General features: G+C 42.9%; 1 protein-coding gene across 1 annotated transcript in view; it reads right to left on the reverse strand.

Annotated features, from left to right (window-relative positions):
* The window catches only part of PCDH15 (protocadherin related 15), a 644,997-nt gene that overhangs the window by 137,272 nt on the left and 487,333 nt on the right, over positions 1-20,392 (reverse strand). The window contains exons 15-17 of the mRNA XM_054288317.1: positions 15,863-15,997; positions 13,606-13,755; positions 4,751-4,944 (exon numbers count right to left, since the gene is read on the reverse strand). Of these exons, the coding sequence (XP_054144292.1) occupies positions 4,751-4,944; positions 13,606-13,755; positions 15,863-15,997 (479 nt within the window). The remainder of the gene's footprint in view (positions 1-4,750; positions 4,945-13,605; positions 13,756-15,862; positions 15,998-20,392) is intronic.

A 20,392-nucleotide genomic window follows, 5' to 3' on the forward strand; every position in this document is an offset into this window, starting at 1 on the left:
AAAAACAGAGCAGTGAGATATCAGTGCACACTCCACAAACAAACAGCTCCAGATGTGCTGTGCCCTCTGCAGGCTCAGCTCAAATTCCAGGTTGGAAATTTTGCCATGCACAACAGCCAGCCCTGGAGCATCCCTGCTGGCAGCCAGCTTGCTTCCTTTGCTTGGAAAATGGGGAACAGGAATGGTGGCAGAGAGGGAAATGCTGGGAGAAGAGAAGCACACAACTCTGCTGTAATGCTGTGGGTCAGTAATCCCCATTTCACAGCAATAAATCCCATTTCAGAGCAGTGGCAATGCAGGAAGCTGCAAACCCTTGAGCTGCACTGAATCCCTGTCCCAGACAGACTGCAAACAGCATTTCAGGTGGAATACTGAAGGTTCTTTGGGACACTGAAGACCCTGCACAGACCATCCTGCAAACCCACTTGATATCCAACAGCCTCAACTTGAGAAAGGGAGCCAAGAGTCCCCCTGGAGATGAGAGATTAAAAATCCGACTTTAAAGGATCTTTCTCATGCCTCTTTGCTCCATTATCCCATCTGCCTCCCCTCCTGGATGTCAGCACAGCATACCCACCCCAGAACAAACTCCTGAGAACAGCAAGTGCTGTGCTGCAGGTGTGGCTTTTCCCCTCATAAATCCTTGGATTTATCTTGATAAATCTCAGGTTTTAGAGCTGCAGGAAAGAAAACAAAGGGATTTGTCCCAGCTCTTTTTGAGGTGGGGCAGGAAGAGGGAGAGAGAATAAAATCATGAGCCCAAAGAGCTGCTTCTTGCAGAGCTAGCTAACTCCAGAGCTTTTTCAGAGGGTCCTACCCAAAATTACCCGACATTTATTGTTGGGATGGATGGGATATTGGGCATTAGGAATTGTTCCCTGGCAGGGTGGGCAGGCCCTGGCACAGGGTGCCCAGAGCAGCTGTGGCTGCCCCTGGATCCCTGGCAGTGCCCAAGGCCAGGCTGGAGCAGCCTGGGATGGTGGAAGGTGTCCCTGCCCTGGGACTGGATGGGCTTTAAGGTCTCTCCCAGCCCAAACCATTCTCACACTCTACGAATAAGAAGCAAATTTTCTTCAAATATTTAAGGCAAAACCACAGAAGTAAAGCACTAAGAGTCTGCAAACTAAAAGCACTCTAATATGAAATGGCTTTTTTTGCAATTCCAATCCATTTTTTTATTAACACCTTGCCTTTTTCCCCTGTGTCTTTTTTGTGGGTTATAGCCCTGTTAAGGAGCTGGCAAATTCTCCTCTGGCATGGGAAGGGGATGGAACTGAGCCAAGCACTGCAGCTGGCGTTTGCAGGTGAATACACAGAGACCAGCACAGCATTTGGGAACTGCAGAGAGCTCCCAAAATCACTCCAGCATGGAAAACCAGCTTTTGTGCTCCACCAGCTGATTGAAAGTCAACTGCATCCCCATCTCTGCTTAAATCATCTCCACATGGAATCATGGAATGGTTTGGGTAGGAAAGGACCTTAAACTCATCCAGAATTCCCCTTCCATGAGCAGGGACAGCTCTCACTATTTTAAGCTGCTCCAAGCCCCATCCAACCCGGCCTTGGGCACTTCCAGGGATCCAGGGGCAGCCACAGCTGCTGTGGACAATTATAAAATCCAGGATGAATGGATTTCCATCCATGTGGACCAACCTATCTTGAGTTGATCCAGCAGAACCCTGCATCACCAAGTGATATGAATCCCACATGCAGGAATCTGAGGGATTGTGAAAAGCTTAAAGTCTGACCTGAAATTCTTTGATTTTACAAATGTTATTTTTTTTCCAAAACCAGAAATTGTTGTGTTTCAATATAGAAGTGGACTGTGCTGAGAAGGGATGAATTCTCCAGCCCTAGAAGGTTTCAAGAAACAACTGGATGTGGCACTTGCTGTGGTTTAGTTGACAAGATTAAACTTGATCTTGGAGGTCTTACCCACCTTGACAAGTCCATGATATCTCAATAACTTACATGACTAATTATAATTAATAATACTCGACCCCCAAATCTCAGTTGGGACACAGCCACTCACCAACACTTTAAAATGTCATTCCATGCAAAAAAAAAAACCCAACAAACCTACACAGAATTCCCAATTCCAATTTAAATTTGTGTTCACAAAGGCTGTAGAACTACAGGTTCAGGGTCTGGGTTTTGCTTTGGGCATAAGCAAGGGGGGAGACTGAAATTCAGCCACTTTCCAGGTGAGTTTGGTTATCCTGGCAGAGCTTTTTGCTTCTTATTTGCCTTGAAGGCATTTTCAGAGGAGGAAGCCCAGGCTCCCAACATCCATCCTCAGAAATACACATGTTTAGGCAACACAAAGATTTCTCCAGCACAAAAGGAGCTGATGGCAATCAGAGCTGTAGTGTGGAGCCACACCATGGGGATCTCAGACTCTCTGGAGGGGAATTACTGATTTTTGGCCTTCTCTCTGAAGCACTACACAAAATAAATGCATAATTGTCCTCAGTTTTCTCCTCAGCAGTACCAACAGCCTGCTACCAGCTCGAGAGGGTTTATCAAAAAAGCAAGCGGGAGGAAAAAGAGAGTGAAATTCAACCAAGGGACTGCTACCAGACGTTAATTTTATGAACAACTTAACAAGTTGAATGGACAGTAATTATAAAATATGTGCACACCAGCATGAACTGCTTTCTTGGAGACATGACAGAAGCAGCAGGTCCTGAGGAAAATCCAATTACTGAAATCCTAGTTTTGTATTTTATTTCCTTCTTACATTTCCCATTTGAAAAAGAGGTTTTCACTTTACAGCTGTGGGAGGTTTGAATGCTGGAACCTCCTGTTCCTCCCTTCATGCTCTTTGGACAAGGAGGTTGCACATTATCAATGACAGGCCCAGAACACAAGAGATATTTTTTGTTCCCTCCACACCTTCATGAAATGACATTTTGGCACTTTTAGAACACAAATTCCACAGAAATAGGTAAGCAGGGCTTGATACTTTGCTGGTTTTTGAACACATACATCATAGAAATGTTTGGATAAAAAGGGTCCTTAAAGATGATGATGTTCCCCTCCTTGTCTAAATCCTAAATTTGCAGTCTGCTCTTTTTCAGCTGGGGTACAACAGAGACAATTTTGCCCTTAGGAATTTAAGTCTTAGTGGGGACACTGCACACCCTCCACCTGGAGAGGCTCTCCAGCTCAGCCACCCCATTCTTTGGGGTCCTGTTTGCATTTTCTGAACAAAAAGCATCTCGCTTCTCACTTGCTTTCTTCTTTCCACCCCTCCACCTCAATGAATGAATGGACATGCACAGTGACAGCACAACTGGGAACTTTCAAAAAACAGACCATGGCAAGCAAATGAAATCATGAAAACCCAGTGCTGTAAGGGAAATATCATTAAGGACCACAAATGTCAGTGATATTTTGCCCAATGTCCAGGAGGAATGATGAGGAGGACTCCATCGATATCAGAAGGATAATTAATTACTTTATTGTACTATATTATTCTATACTATATTACATTACATCTAAACTGAGTCTGCCAGGCACTCAACTGCACAATGTCACCATGAAATTTTCTGAAAAATCCCTTTGCCAGGATTTTTTCTCCTGGGAAGCTGAGAAGTCTCAGAAAAGAATGAAAACAATAATTATCTGATTGCTTTGGAATGTGGTCTGGACATTGTTTACCAACAGGTGCATCTTTGCTTCGTTTCATATGAATTGTTTTAAATTAATGACCAATCACCATCAGCTGTGTCAGACTGATTCAGTCACGAACTTTCATGATCATTCTTGTTAAGCTTTCTGATGTATCCTTTCCCTTTCTTTAGTATAGTTTAATATAGCATTTTTTAAAATATAATGTAATATCATAAAATAATAAATCAGCCTCCTGAGAACTTGGAGCCAAATTCTCATCTCTCACCTCGTCCTGAGGACCCTCACAACACCACACACAACATCTCATGACTGTCAGCTTTCAGCCCTGACACACACACTCTTGGCCCTGACAGGCCAAGGGAACAAAACCCCATCACTTGGGGTAAACAACCTCCAAATTGCATTCTACTTTGGCACAAACACAGGCACAGCAAATGAGATGAGAATTGTTTTGATTGTTCTTTTCTCTGCTTCTCTCAGGTTCAGAGAATGTGGTCTGGAGATCCTTTACCAATAGGTACATCTTGGATTGGGTCCATGTGAATTGTTTTTACTTAATGACCAATCACAGCCAGCTGTGTCAGACTCTGAGTCAGTCACGAGCTTTCATTGTCATTCTTGTGGAACCTTCTGATATATCCTCCTCCTTTAGTATGGTTTAGTATAGCATATTTTTAATATAATATCATAAAATAGTAAATCAGCCCTCTGAGAACTTGGAGTCAAATTCTCATCTCTCACCTAGTCCTGGGGACCTCACAACACCACACACAACATCTCATGACTGTCAGCCAACAGTCCCAACACACATAGTTGGCCCTGATAGACCAAGGAAACCAAACACCAACACTTTGGGTAAACAATCTCCATATTTGGAGACAATCTCCATTCTAGTTTGGCACAAACACGGGCACGGGAAACGAGACAAGAATTGTTTTGATCATTCTTTTCTCGGCTTCTCCCAGGTTCAGAGAATGTGAACCCCACACACAAAGGGCAAGAACTCTACTGCATGTGCCACTTTTCCAGAACAGAGACGTGGCCTAGAGACATGGGGGTGTGGCACAGGTGTTACGGCTGAGCTGCTGGAGTAATTAGGGGGTGCATTAATTACCTTCTCTGCGCAGGGGGGGCACAGTCAGACGCTCTGACGGTGAGGGCGTAGGTGCGCCCCACGACCAGCAGCACCCCAGGAGCGATGGTGATCAGGCCCGTGTGCTTGTTGATGATGAAGTCCCCCTGAGCCCCAGCCAGGATTTCGTACACTATCTGCCCATTGGCTCCCTCGTCTGCATCCACGGCTGTCAGCTGCAAGGCAAAACCACGGGGTCAGCAGGGGAACACCTCCAGAGGCTCTGGGAAGGTGATTCCGGAGGAGGAGAGGGGAGCTCGGACACCTGGAATGCACACAGGAATTTCTAACAAAGATACAGCTGAAATGAACAGTAATAGGTGTAAAAACATCATGAAGCAGAGAAAAACTGCTTGCTGAAGACTGCAAGTCAATTATTTTAGGGTACAAATTAAGAAACTTATTTAGACTGAGCTTATTCCCTGTGGGTTGGAATATATAAGACTTTCTCATGTGAGAAGAAGACTTTTTGGTCGTCTTTGACAACTTTTGTCGTTCAATAGTAATGAAAGGTTTGTATTTATTTTTTTCCCACCTTTCTGTCCACTTTTCCAGGTGACAGCCCTGGTAGTGCCAGCAAGTGTCACCTCCAGGCCTGGCATTCCAAGTCCTCCTTATGCAGAGCTGGAGAGCAATGTTTGTATTCATATGCACCTACTGCTGTGGAAGCCAAGGGGAAGGGAAATGGTAGCTGCTCCCATATAGATACACACCTGGAATCCTGGAATCAGGTGGGAAAAGCCCTCTAAGATGGTGAAGCCCAACTGTTAACCCAGCACTGCCAATGCCACCATGTTCCCAAGTGCCAAGTTGTCTTTAAATCCCTTGAGAAAAATCTAAATCCTGGTATTACACCTGAATTCTAATGGTGAACATAATGAAGTGAGGGGGTTCTTCTCTTCGCCCAGGAAAGGCAGTGGGTTTATCCCTTTTCTGTAGTGAGCCACACTAAACAAACTCATAGACAGGAATTAGAGCCCAGGGAATATATTTGCTTTTAGTGAATAATGGAAGAAAATCCCAGAGTGGTTTTGATTGGGAGGGACCTTAGAGCCCATCCCATTCCTCTCCTTGCCATGGGCAGGGACACCTTTCACTATCCCAGGTTGTTCCAAGCCCTGTCCAACCTGGCCTTGTTGTCTCTTCCTCCTTTAGGAGTTGTTTTGCTAATACACAGATTCCTCACCTGCCTTTTCATTCTGTAGGAAAACATTCCCTCAAACAGCACGAGGAATGACATAAAGTGGACTGAGCAGCACTGGAACATCCAGGAGGGACAGGATCCAGCTGTGCATCCAGCTGGCAGTGGAACTTACAGAGAATGATGGCACCATGGGGTCCTCTGCTGCTCCCAGCTCCAGGCGAGCAGTGGGAGGTGGGGAATGGGAAAGGGCACCAGCAGGGGTGACAGCAGAGCTGTCCTGGGATGTCCAAAATAATCCCAGCCTCAGGAAGGATCCCTGCAGGGATCCCAATGTGAGGATGAAAATTCAAAGGTCTCTGCCTTGGCTTTCCTGACACAAACACTCCTGCCCTGGGGCAGCACGGATGGACGAGGGGAATGCTGGATGTCAACAGCAAGGGAAAACCTCAGCATTGACTGCGAGGCCAAGGACAGGATCAAAAACCACTTCCTGAGGCAAGGCCAGCCAAACAGCAGCCTCAGCTTCTGCCTCTGGGCCCCTCTTGTCACCTTGTGACACCTGGAGTCAGGGACAGGAACTCCCTGATGGCCCTACCATTCTATGATAGAAAATCATTTACCGAACAGAGCAGCATCACATCAACATCAGCAGCTCACAGCCTCCCACAGCACCACCCAAGGCTGCCAAACCAGCACCCAAAACTGCCAAATCACCACCTACAACTGCCAAACCAGCATCCCAAACTACCAAGCCACCACCTAAAGCTGCCAACCACCACCCAGAACTGCCAAACCATCAGCCAAAACTGCCAAAGAACACCTAAAGGTGCCAAAAAAACCACGTACAGCTGCAAAACACCACCTACAGCTGCAAGACACCATCTAAAACCGTCAAACCACCACCCAAAACTGCCAAGCCACCATCTACAATTGCAAATCCCCACCTGAAATCATCAAAACACCTTTGCCCAAGGATGGCTGAAGATTCAGAATAGCAGAAACCAAACCTTGCCAGTAAAACAAGAATAAAACCCCAAAGCTGCAGTATCTGAGTAAATCCCGTGTGCACGCAACACTGAGTATGAAGGGGAGGATGTGAATTCATGGAATGGTTTGGGATGGAAGGGACCTTAAAGCTCATCCAGTTCCATGGGCAGGGACACTGCCCACTAGACCAGGCTGCTCAGAGACCCATCCAGCCTGGCCTTGGACACTTCCAGGGAAAAACTCAGGGATCTAACTGGTTTCTAAGATAATCTTGATCCCTCATGCACAAAGCCTCAATCAAATACAAAATTTCATTTAGAAAACCATAAATATTCTGCAAACCAAGAATTAAGCCCACAATATCTTTAAAAACGAATCCTAATTTATCTCCTACAGCATTTTAGGACACATTGTATAGTGAACATAGGAGAAATGCTTGAAACACCCCAAAAATCATGGAACAGAGGCCATCTCCTCTTAAAAATTCAAAAAACAAATTAATATTTGTGTGGTTTTTTGTTTTTTTTTTTTTAATCTATCTCATTCTCTTATTTCTTTTGGAATTCTAAAGGAGCCATGCTATGAAAACTACAATTTAATCACTCCTTCTATAGCTTCTATACATACCTGGGTGTGTTAATTAACCTTGCAGAGAATAATTATCCACCCAGCTGACAGAACTGTAAAATCCTTGTCTGCTGAACTTCAAAAGTAACACTTTCTCACAAAAAAAAAAAAAAAACCAAAAAAAAAGACAAATAAAGCCTTTATGCAAAATACAGGGTCCTGAGGATTTAATGGCAGGATTTGGAACCTGGCCAGTCTTTACTGGGATGACATGAAAAAAGAAAATTAATTGACTACACAAGCACAGAGATTTAGGAGGTTAATTAAACCTACAAATGCTTGGAAAGATAAGTAATTTGAAAAACATTTTGGGGGCAAAACCAAGAATCAAACCTGGGATTAAACAGAATTAAGGTTTAGCTGCTGCCATAATATATGATTCCAGAAATCCCATCTCCAGCTGTCCCAGCCCGATAGAGCTCCATCATTAACAAGATTTAAGAAACAGAGGCTAAAACGTAAAGGGAGATGAGCAAAACAAGGTTTCATTTACTCTGCTAAGAAATTTTCATCCAGCCGGATCAGCTCCATTGCATCAACATTTAATGTACTAAAAGTTTGGCAAAATAGGTGTGGATTCTGCTGCAGCAAGAAGTGGTTTTGTTGGGAGGAAAAGAAGGTTTAGGAGTGGTTTTCTTGGGAGGAAAAGGAGGTCTGGGAATAATTTTCCTGGGGGGGAAAAAAGGAGATTTAGGAGTGGTTTTCTTGGGAGGAAAAGGAGGTTTGGGAATGGTTTTCTTGGGAGGAAAAAGGAGATCTGGGAGTGATTTCCTTGGGAGGAAAAGGAGGTTTAGGAGTGGATTTCTTGGGAGGAAAAGGAGATTTAGGAGTGGTTTTCTCAGGAGGAAAAAGAGATTTAGGAGTTGTTTCCTTGGTAGCAAAAGGAGGTTTAGGAGTGGTTTTTGGGACAAAAAAGAGGTTTAGGAGTGGTTTTCTTGGGAAGGAAAGGAGGTTTAGGAGTGGTTATCTGGGGAGAGAAAGGAGGTTGGGGAATAATTTTCTTGGGGGATTAAAAGAAAATTAGAAGTGGTTTTCTTGGGAGGAAAAGGAGATTTATAAGGGTAGCCTTAAGCTCACAAAGATCTTTTGGTCATGATATAAAACCTGCTCAGACTCAGTTCATAACTGGAGCAAACTGGGCTTCAGTGTTTGATTTTGAACCTTCTCAGAGCAACATTTGTGGTCACCTGGCCCTGGACAGATAAAGTGATGACCAACATTCCCTGCAGCTTTCACCAGATTCAATGTGATGGAAAAAATCCAGGATTGTTATGGAGATATTCCTGAGCTTGAGTCAACCCCACATAATGATCTCTGAGTAGGTTAAAGTACTTGTTCATTATCTCCTCCAGGCATTCCATCAAGCCTCAATCCATTATTTTTCCCTTGACTCTGCAGGGATGTTGGCTGAGCAATGCAAACAAAGCCCAGTTTTGTTTTCTCTCTTGGATAATCAGGTTTGCTTTGGAGATGGGAATTAATTACCTGATGGGCAAAAGGTTGCAAATAAACACGTAAATAAAAGATGAGGTGGGGTTTGGAGATGACTTCCGTGAGGATTGTTTCAGGGAAACGTTCAGGAGTGGCCAGGCATGGAACAGGTCAGAGCCCCAAGGATGCTCAAGGAGTTTGGACAACATTCCCAGGGGTGCACAGGGTGGGATTGTTGGGGTGGCTGGGCAGGGCCAGGGCTTGGATCCCCTGCAATGCAAATGTAATTCCATTAATTACATTTAAGGCCAATCCACAAGTTTTCCTGTAAAGACAAAACACAAAAAATCTCCTTATAGGAGAGGAGATCAATCTCCAAGATGGATCCATGGGGGTCCCTTCCAGCTGAGGATATTCCATGATGTTAAGATTTGGAATATCTTTGGAATATCTATAACTAAATTGTCCTGCTCTTTTATGGCACAATGCACATTTAAGAGCTGCAAATCAAGAATTTAGGCTAAGCTGGACCTTACAAATTAGTTTGTACTGGTTCTATCAGACAAAATTGCTTCAGTGGGGAACAGGGCACTGATCCCCTGTGTATTTTATTCTCCATTTTCCATCAGGGAATGATTTAATTGTTCTTGGAAGAGAGCCCTTGAACCTGACTCATGCCACTGCACCAGGAAATGAGGGAGAAAAATTAAGATATGTGGATAATGTGAGGTAGGATCTAAGAAGAGCAAAACTGGGATTGTTCCGCCTGGGGAAGAGAAGCTTCAAGGGTGACCAAACTGTGACCTTCCAGGACCTGAAGGAGCTACAGGAAAGATGGAGAGAGACTCTGTACAAGGGATGGAGGGACAGGACACAGGGAATGGCTTCCCAGTGCCAGAGGGCAGGGCTGGGTGGGATATTGGGAATTAGGAATTGTTCCCTGGCAGGGTGGGCAGGCCCTGGCACAGGGTGCCCAGAGCAGCTGTGGCTGCCCCTGGATCCCTGGCAGTGCCCAAGGCCAGGTTGGACTTTGGGGCTTGGAGCAGCCTGGGACAGTGGAAGGTGTCCCTGCCATGGCAGGGGTGGGGGGAATGGATGGGATTTAAGGTCCCTTCCCACCCAAACCATTCCATGATCCCATGAATTACATTTATGGCCAGTCCACAAGTTTTCCTGTAAAGACAAAATACAAAAAAATCTCCTCATGGGCCAAGATTTAGGTGAATAATACTTTTTGCCACCCTCTGTCCCTTCCCAGCTCTCTCATTTTCCTGCTCAATACTCCCTATTCCCTGCATCCTGAATACAAAAATGAGAGATGGCTAAAGAAAAACAGTGGATTTAAATTATTGAGATGAAATTTTGTTGCACCGCTGCTGCAAACTCCACCCATCAATGTGCAACTCATTTCAATATCTGAGTCACAGCAGTGAAAAAATGGGAAACTGGGCAGAAAAAATATAATAACATAAAAAAGATGGAATTAAGTACTTTACTAGGTTTACTCTTAACAATCTTTCTACTGACAGTTATAATTTACCACATTTAACTGTTTTAAAGTACAGATTTCTCAATTGAGAAACTCTCAGGGAGCACAATAAAATACCTATGAAAGGAGAAGGAAAAATGAGAAATTTTCAGGCTGAAAGGAGCAAAACACATAGATTTAAACTTAACTCTTCTCAAGCAAGGCCTGAAACATTTTCATAAGTACTGAGAGGAGACAACTGAAATAAAAATAAAACCTGTTTTTGTCACTTCTATGAAAGGCAACAGGGAAAGAGGGAAAAGTCCTTTGTCTAACCACCGAGGCAGAAAGAAAATAAAAATGGTGGAAAATAGAATTCTGCTTGTAATTTATATATTTGTCTGCTATTTGTAGTTATATTCAATCAGAACCTAAGAATTTTTAAATTTCCTTTATTTTTTAAGAGTATACCAGACAGCAAACACAAGTAACTTAAAAGCTATTATGTTTTGGGGCTATTTTCAAGAATAAAATCAAAACAACGTCCCACAAAATGAGGCAGCAAGAAAGCACAAACTGGGGTTATTTGTCCATTTTATTTGTACATTGTCCTGCAACTGACTCGGGGAAAAAATATAAGAGATGTAAGAATATTACCCTAAGGATAATAAAACCAAGTGGCTGAAAATCATTCTGATTATTACAGATGGCTATGAGACTGTCCAGACACTCTGAGGTCAGTGTTCTTTTTCTAACCTGCTTTTCTCTGATCAGACAAAGTGGTTTAATGAACTCATTTTCCCCTGGGAGCTGTCGGAGATGAGAATCCTCTCCCAACAGAAGATCCTGATCCCAGGAGGGAAGGTAGGGTAAAAAGTGACTTTGCTCCTCGTGGAGACAATAAGATAAGCACCCCTCAAAATCATTGTGTCAGGTTGAAAAATGGGAAAGAAAAGTCAGTCGGGACTTTGAGAAAGTCTCTATAAAGTCTTTAAATATATGAAGTGTGTATATATATATTTGAAGGTGTTTTATACCTAAAGATTGAGCAACCTACCAAAGAGTGCAGCTGCTCAAAATCTTCATCAGGGAATCATGGAACGGTTTGAGTTGGAAAAGACCTTAAAGCCCATCCATGACAGGTGTCCCTGTCATGGCAGGGACACCTTCCACTGTCCCAGGCTGCTCCAAGCCCCAGAGTCCAGCTTGGCCTTGGGCACTGCCAGGGATCCAGGGGCAGCCACAGCTGCTCTGGGAATTCCATTCCAGCCCCTCCTCACCCTCTCAGGGAACAACTCCTAATCCCCAATATCCCATCCAGCCCTGCCCTCTGGCACTGGGAGCCATTCCCTGTGTCCTGTCCCTCCATCCCTTGTCCAAAATCTCTCTCCATGTTTCCTGCAGCTCCTTCAGGCCACAGTTTGGTCACCCCAGAGCTTCTCCTGTCCAGGTGAGCACCCCCAGCTGTGCCAGTCTTTCCTCCCAGCAGAGCTGCTCCATCCCTCTGCCCATGCTGGTGCCTCCCCTGGGCTCTCTGCAGCAGCTCCAGGTCCCTCCTGTGCTGGGCCCTCTTTATTTCTGGCATCATCACCAGTCCTCTAAAATCCTAAGACCTGACCCTTAGAAATTTTTTTTTCTTTTTTACATGGGTAATTGAGAAGCTCAGATCGTCTGGCAATGTGGGATGAATTGAAAACAACTCCTCTCCCAAACCAGCCAGAATTTTCTACCTTCCCCCTCTGACCAGATCATAAACTCAGAAAATATGCAAGTACCCATGTGCTTACCGTGCAGACAGAAGCATGGATTTGGGAAAACTTCACCCTTGGAATTTAAATTTTTAGCAGAGGTGAGCTAAAGGCCCTAACTTCCCTATTATTCCTTTCCCAAATAACCTGTTCTTGCTCAATTTTCCTAAGAAATGTGTCCTCCTGCTCTTTGAAAGCCTCCAGGCTTGGAATATGTTTGCAGCTGCAAGGCCAGGGTGTGTTTGAGGATGTGGAGAGCAGCACCCTCCCTCTGAGCACAGAAACACTTCAAACAACCCCAGGAGCTGCTCTGCTTCATCCCAGGTACCATTAACACACCTCAGGCAGCTCAGAGCATCCTCAAGGCCAATTTTGAGTAGAAAACATTTTTTTTCCCCAGCAAAAATCTCATTTAGCAACAATTTCTGCCTCATGCTCCCTGGCTCCTTCATGACAACAGTATTTGCTGTTGTGTTCCCACCCAGCCTTGTGCAGCATTTTAAAGACTTTAACTATGCTTCAAGCTTTTCTCTTTCCCTCAAATCTTGCTGGAAATGCCCTTGTGGCTGTCCCTGATGGTTTTTAAGCACTCATGGCCCAAACTGATGAGGGGACAAAACACCACAAAAGAAGAGTTGAAGATGCAAAGGCACAAGTACAGCTCAATTTTCATTTCAGAAAATGCCATTTTCTAAACCATCTCCTCATCACTGCTACACTCAAATTAATTCCTGATTATTGTTCAGAAAATGGCATTTTATACTTAAGTCAGCTGAATAATTTTATTTTCCCAATATTGCCACTGCCTTCAACCACTCTGGAAAGCCACCAATGGCATCTTGCCTTCTCATCCAATTGGACTGGCAGCACTCAGAGCAGGGCTGAGATCTTGGAAGAATTACACAAAAAGAGACTTTTTCCTTTAATTTCAGTGGCACCAGGATTCACCTCCAGTCCTGCACTAAAACATAAATCAGTGCTGGCAAAATTTAATTGAAACTGCTTTTCTCTGGGCCTGTGTTCATCCCATTTTTCATTGCTCATTTACTCTACAAGCAAACTTGCAAAAACCAGCAGGTTTTCTGGCGTGGGAAAACATTCCTGATTATGTCCTATTCCATTGCTTACCTGTTCTCCCAAAATGTTTATCTCAATGTCCTGTCAATAAAGGAGAATTTTCTTTTTCTTTTTGAGATTTTTCAGCTGAAAATCTTTTGTGGAACCTCAGAGGAAGCTGCTGAGCTGCAGCTCTACAAGTAGAACAGGCCTGACATTTAGTATTAGCAATTTTGAATAGATATTTAATTACTGAAGTGGATGCAGACACCCAAACTTTCAACCTTGTTTCAGTGCATTTCCGATCGAGATGAACAAGGCCATGTACTGCTAACAAAAAGTGAGTTAACAAACGTAATAAAAGCCCTGAAATTACCTTTATAACACCTTCCCCAGGCTTCATATCCGTATAGATCTTGACACTGTAGGAAATGTTGGAGAAGGTTGGGGTATTATCATTTGCATCAATCACCACGATGTTGACAGTCACTGGGACACTCTCCTGGACTCCATCAGAAGCTGCCATCTTCAAAGGGACAAAAAAAGCAGCACAGGAAGGTATTTTAATGGTGTATTCTCAATACAATTCCAAGAGCAATCCAATCCCAACAGGGAAAATGCAGCCTGACAACCCAAAATCCGATTTTTGTTTCTCTCTGCATTTACAGTTACAAGAGGATTCAGCATATGCAAGACTCAGGGCAAAAGCAAAGCAAACACATTCAAACCTTTCCAGTACAAAAGTAAGAGGGAATAACTTGGAATGTCCCAGGGGTGGGGCTGGGATTGAAGCTGTTGAGTTCACGGGGTTTCACCTGGGTGTCATCACACCCAGGAGCTCTGTTAAACATGATGTTCAGGTTCTGGCTTTTATATTTTTCAGATTCTGTGCTGCTTGAGTGTGTGGGTCTGAGCTTCACATTAAGGGATGGTGAGCTCTGTGCACAGAGCAGGGAGACAAAACAATTCCTTCTCTAGCTGTGGACCAAGGACAAATGATCCAAATCTCAGCCCTAAGAGCACAAACAATGTGGACTGAAGAGAGAAAAACAAGCAGGGTGGGACTGCATGGGCTAAAGCTGTAATTGGACAATTAACTCCAAGATGCAAATGGAGCAGAACTGATCTAAGTGAGAGACCCTGTGACCGGGTGCCCATTTTGTGCCCATTTTGGTTCACCTTGGGTGCAGCCCTGGCTGGGCTCTTGTGCTGCCCAAGGTGGATCCATGGAGGAGATCCTTTTAATAAATCCCTAGTTTATTCTTTAACTGTTCTAGGTCAGGCTTCTCAAGGCATCAGACCCCCCAGACAACATTTTGAGGTGGGAATTACAGAGCTGGGGGCTCTTCTCATTCCACAGAGGAAATCTGAGCTCTGCTTTCCAATGAAAATGGACAGAAAATAGGGAGGCACAGACAGGGAACCCCTGAAGAAGAACTGGGTTTACCCACAGCCCATTTCCAAATCCCTGTGGAGCTGTTAAGGGGTTCACCCACAACCTGAGGGAGTACTAAATCTATTTAAGCTTTTTGCCCTCCTCATATATTTTTTTTAATACTATTGGCTGTGCTTTCTGTTAATCTATTTTTTTTTTTAAATTTGGGCCAAAAATAAAGAAAAAAGCCCAAGACAAAGCTCATGTTCCTGGCTCCAGGGATGAGGGGTAAAAGGCAATGAGAAAAACAAGGCAGGGAATAAAAAAGAGGGCTCAGATCCTGCTGTGGGATGAGGGGCAGGTGCCAATCCTGGGGCCATGGAGAAAGTGCTGGCAGGGGAATCTAAAATGCTGCCCTCACCAAACTCATCCTTCACTGCTCTCCCTTTTCTGGGTGATAAGCACTGTGCTGACTGGATAAGAAAGATTAGGCAAAAATTAGACTTTTCTGGGGGCAAAACCCCTGACAACATCCTTAAGGCATGATAGTATTTTGTTAACAAAGCAAAAATGATTTTGTTTACTTGTAGCTCTATAGATGCACAATTTGTTTTGTAGCAAACTATATTTTATTATAATATTGCAATCTCTATATTATAATAATAATAAGCAATGAATAAAAAATTACTTATTAATAATAATTAATTAGAATTACTTATATTATTATTAACTATAATTAATGGTTAATTAATGATAAATAATTAATTACATTATATATTACATAGTTATTGTAATATATTATAATGTTTTGCAGCAGTTATATTATAAAGAAGGGCCTTTATAAGTTATACATAAAGAAAATCCTTGAGTTGATCAGCATAAATTCCTTTATGTTGAGGAAGAACTCCAAGATTGAGTCCAACCCTTTCAGGGAAGACGTTTTTCCTAATATCCAACCTAAACCTCTGGATACCAGTCAAAGTGACAGACATTATGCATTGTTTTCTTGTATTCTCCTTCCATTTGTGCTTCTATTAATCTCTGACCTTGTTGTTTTATGTCTGAGCAAGATTTTTGTGTCACATCATTTTTCCATTTGCAAAAAAATAAAAGATACGGCGCTGATGTCTGATGGAAAATTTTTTTCACACCCTACAGATAATAAATGCCACTATAATGAGCAGACCTTTCAATTTTGCTCTGAAACATGGAGATAAACAGCTTTTGGATGTGAGAGAGCTGTATTTTTTGAACTTACAGAGAAGGTGTAGAGCTGCTGGACCTCCCTGTCCACGGGCTGCAGCAGGGTGAGGTAGCGGGTGATGCCACTCGGGGTCACAGTGAAAAACGTGGTGTAGTCGTTCAGGAAGAGATGGAGCTGTGGATCCTTGGTCTTTCAACAACATCAAGGGGAAAAAAGAGCATTTTGTTATTAATTCAGAGCGATATTAAATCTCTAATAAAGTCTCCAACTCACTGCTTGTTTTAGTTGAAACCTAAATAAGAACAAATGATGCAACTAAAAATCTATGAAACTGTAAAATAATAAAAAGGTAAAAAACCTCACTTCTGGCCCATAAATCTAATCTTCTTGATGAAAAATGTATTAAAAAATCACTAGAGTAAGAAAATCCAATTGTAAACAAACACCTGTTTGGTATATTGTTTTAAATAAGGGTCTTTTTCTCCCCCATTACACAGGATTTTTTAAGCCAGACACAACTTAATATGAGAAACCAGATTCAAGCATTTATCTTCATATTAAAACCCAAAAGAAGCTGAACTTGATTAACAGAGCAATAAAACAGCTGGATTGGTGCACTGAACAAAGAGAATGACATGTGGTGAAGTATTTCAGGAAAAAGAGGCAGCTCAGAGACTCTCTTTAGGTGCTAGAAAGAATCCAAAAAAATATTGCAGAATTAGGAACCTCTCAGTTGATGATGGGGGGAAAATATCATAAATGAACTCAAAAGTAATATTTTAAGGTACAAAGCCTTGTAAATTTACTCATGGCTTCTTGAGGACTTGGGTCACTCCTGATTTCCACCTCTTTCAAGGTGTTTTTTGAGTTATTTAACTGATTTGATTCTACGTGAGTTAAATTTTCAAACAATCTCCATTCTTTTTGGTGCCCACAGTATTCCAACAACTTTCCTGTTGGAATTGTATGGACAATTATTTGTCCACAATCTGGATGATTTAACCTGACTTCCTGCTGCTCTCGCTCATGAGTTACAGAATTTATTCCTGTTGGTAGGGGAATGAAAATTCCAGGAAAACGCAAAAGGCTGGGAGACAAGTCCTATGAAAACTGCCTTAAACTGCCTTAAACTGCCTGAGGAATACGGAGGTGAGGAACCACATGAGTGGTACCAGCAATGACAAAAAATCCAGGATTTTACCAGCTGCTTTCCAAGGTCATTCCACAAATCCCACCCCTACAGAGGAGGCCATGGGGAGAACCAGCTGAATATCCCAGAAACAATCCCAAAAGGAGAAAAGCTGAATTCAGCAAGAAATGTCCAAAAGTAGCATTACTTCTCTGAACACTTGCTGAATCCAAAGCTCTTCTGGAAGGGTCCCATTCATGCCATTCCTTGAGGATTAAATGCTTTGGGAGCACAGGAGAGGCCCCCAACCCCCAGCCAACCCTGACCCGCACCAGGTGGCACCAGGACAGAGCAGCACAACACCAGGACAGACAGAAACTGCTTTAAATGAACCCAAATAAAACCCCCAAACATCAAATGTCCCACTATTTAAACAAGAAAGCATTCCAGGAAGCCATGGGAAAGAATTATGCAAGTGTTCCACACCAGTGGCTCCTCAGTGCCTAAAGCTGCAACTGCAGCTCCCAGGAAAACGAAAATTCAGTTTACAGCCAGCAATGCAAACAGCAACCACTTCATTCCAGGAAAACTTAGGGAAGGTAATTGCCCATAATTGCTCACTTTGTAGACATCATAAAGTACGTTAAGAATTTAATTTACAAAACCCCTAGTTAGTAGTGCAGTTCTTGCTTTCATGTCCTTTTGAACACTAATAAACAGCACTTCTTTCCTAATTTATTCCTGAGAAAAACCAATGATGGAGATCCCAAACACTCCTGGAGCAACGTGTCCTATTCCTTTGCTATCTTTTTCTTAGAAATGTTCTCCTAATATGGAAGGTAATTGCCTTTACAGCAATCAATGCCTGTTTTACCACCTCCCAGGCATGTCAGAGCCACAGAGCAATTTATTCCCTTCATCTGGAAAAGCATTGTTATGCTTGGACATAATTACCAGGGATATTTGACATTATTGTCAGGGATCTGGGACATTATTATCCCATTTTATGCTGCCTGAAAACCCAGTTTGGCTTAACTGAACATTGCATGTGAGAGAGAACAGCCCCAGCTACACTGCCAACACAATTTTATATAATTCATTTTTTAAATAATTTTATTTTGCAGTGTGGAATTCAGCATTGTGATTTCTGGTGACATTACTGGGTCATGGAGACAAGGCTGGTCCCTGATAAATTGTTTAATGTGGAATTTTTAGTAGAAAATTATCACAATCCACACAAAAGAGCTCACATGCAACCTGCAAAGAGCATTTCAAGCACACAGCTCAAACCTGAGGTACTTCTGAATTAAAAAAGCACTTTTGTAATACTCAGGATGTCTTTGAAGATTTCTAATAATTTAATGAACATTAAGCAACCACAATGTATGACTTTATGCCCTAAATTGGGTCCAATGTGTTTAAAGGGCTCTTTGCAGGCTTCACAAACCAAGGGACAGTCCCAGCTTCAAACATCACCAGGGCAGGGAGAAATGAGGGAGGAAAGAAAGGAAGAAATCACACAATTAAACCCAAAAAGAGTGGTTTGCACACATAACACACAATACCTACAGGGGTGGCACCTGGTGGGACCTACAAAGGAAAACACAAAATGAACAGTTGAGGAAGCACAAACCTGGGACTGAGGGACAGCAGAACATTTGGGGGATTCATGGTTACAGATAAAAAAACCCAACAAAATGAGACACACAAAATGCTGCACCCAATAAACAAAGCTTGGGCCCAAGTGTGTTCCGCTTTAAAAACCTCTGGAGAAATTCCTGCATAGATGTGGATATTCCATTCCTGCTGCTGCTCAAATCCCACCAGGGGTTGCAACTCTGCCCAAAGAAAAGTGTTTTCTAAAACTGATGAGGATAAAACCAAAATTACTGGGATAATTGTGAGACTGAGCAAACAAGGGCATTTATTCTGTGTTTCAACAATCCCAAAAGTTTTTGGACAGGATCAATTTGGTTGTGAAGTTCTCCAGAGCCGCCAGAACAAGTTCCAAGAGTATCCAAACTGCTCAGACTTCCCAATTTACAGCACAGACCCATCCCCTAAAAGCTGCAGTGACAACAAAGACACTTTGATGACACAGCTGAGTATTCCAACATATTCATGTGGAGAATGATCAGCACTGAAATTCCCATGAAAAATTTGTTCTGTTGGAAGGGTGTTTCCAGCATGTGTTCTCCTAGTTTCTGGGTGAAAGGAGAAAATCTTTCCCATGTTCATCTAGAAAATGAGAGATCCAGAGCCTTGCAGAGGGGAAACGGGGAATTCTGTAATCCCAACACAAAAAGATGTGGATTTGTTGGACTGAGCCCAGAGGAGGCTATGGAGGGGCTGGAGCCCCTTTGCTCTGGAACCAGACTGGGAGAGCTGGGGAGGAGAGGGTTCCAGGAAAAGCTCAGAGCCCCTGTCAGGGCCTGAAGGGGCTCCAGGAGAGCTGGGGAGGGACTGGGGACAAGGGATGGAGGGACAGGACACAGGGAATGGCTCCCACTGCCAGAGGGCAGGGCTGGATGGGATATTGGGAATTAGGAAATGTTCCCTGGGAGTGTCAGGAGGCAGAAACCATGAGATATTAATCCTAAAATAATCAATGAAGACACACAATGCTACAGGAGCAATTCAGTGTTAGTATTTCTAGTTTTTCCTTAAGTGTAAAAATCAAAAAAAATTTAACCCCTATCTTTATAAATCCTAAAGGAATGAAAGCAGCTTTTTGTCTTTGCCTTGATCTTCTGTTTGTTTTAATAACGATATTAATGGGCTGTTTAGTTGTGGGAAGGATATTTCTTGAGTTATTACAACTGTTGGAGTGTCACAGCAGGACTGCCCAGGGCCACCAGAACTGTCCCCTTGAGACAGCACTGACTGCAAAACAATTGCAAACAAAAACTGGGAATGAAAGAAGCAATCAGGCAAATATCAGAGAAAAATACTTTGGTATTTAAAATACTTCAGTTGTCCTGGTTAAAAAAAAAAATCTATTATTTTTTCTTCTATAGTTATATTACTGAAAATTCATAACCTGCACTTGTAACTGCATTTAAAACTTATTTTATCCATTACTTGCTCTGTGTGCTCACATTGCTTCCAAGACATCCTTAAGTAAAATTCTTTCAATTTTCCCACAAGTTCTCTGCAAAAAAAAAATATATATCCAGAGAATCACAGAATGCCCTGAGGTGGAGGGAACCCACAAAGATCCATGGGCCCAGCTCCTGATTCTGCATGAGATAACCCAGGAATGCCAAGGCCAGGCTGGACAGGGCTTGGAGCAGCCTGGGACAGTGGAAGGTGTCCCTGCCATGGCAGGGGTGACACTAGATGGCTTTAAGACCCCAACCCATTCCATGATTTTTACTCAGTGCAGCTTTACCGCTAACCTTAACCACTAGATAAATTAATCTTCTCCCATGAAAACCAAAGAGGAAGTAAAAAAG

This window comes from Melozone crissalis, unplaced genomic scaffold, assembly GCF_028551555.1.
Source record: "Melozone crissalis strain CALT ecotype California unplaced genomic scaffold, PUWL_Pcris_2 ptg000062l_1, whole genome shotgun sequence".
Taxonomy (NCBI): domain Eukaryota; kingdom Metazoa; phylum Chordata; class Aves; order Passeriformes; family Passerellidae; genus Melozone; species Melozone crissalis.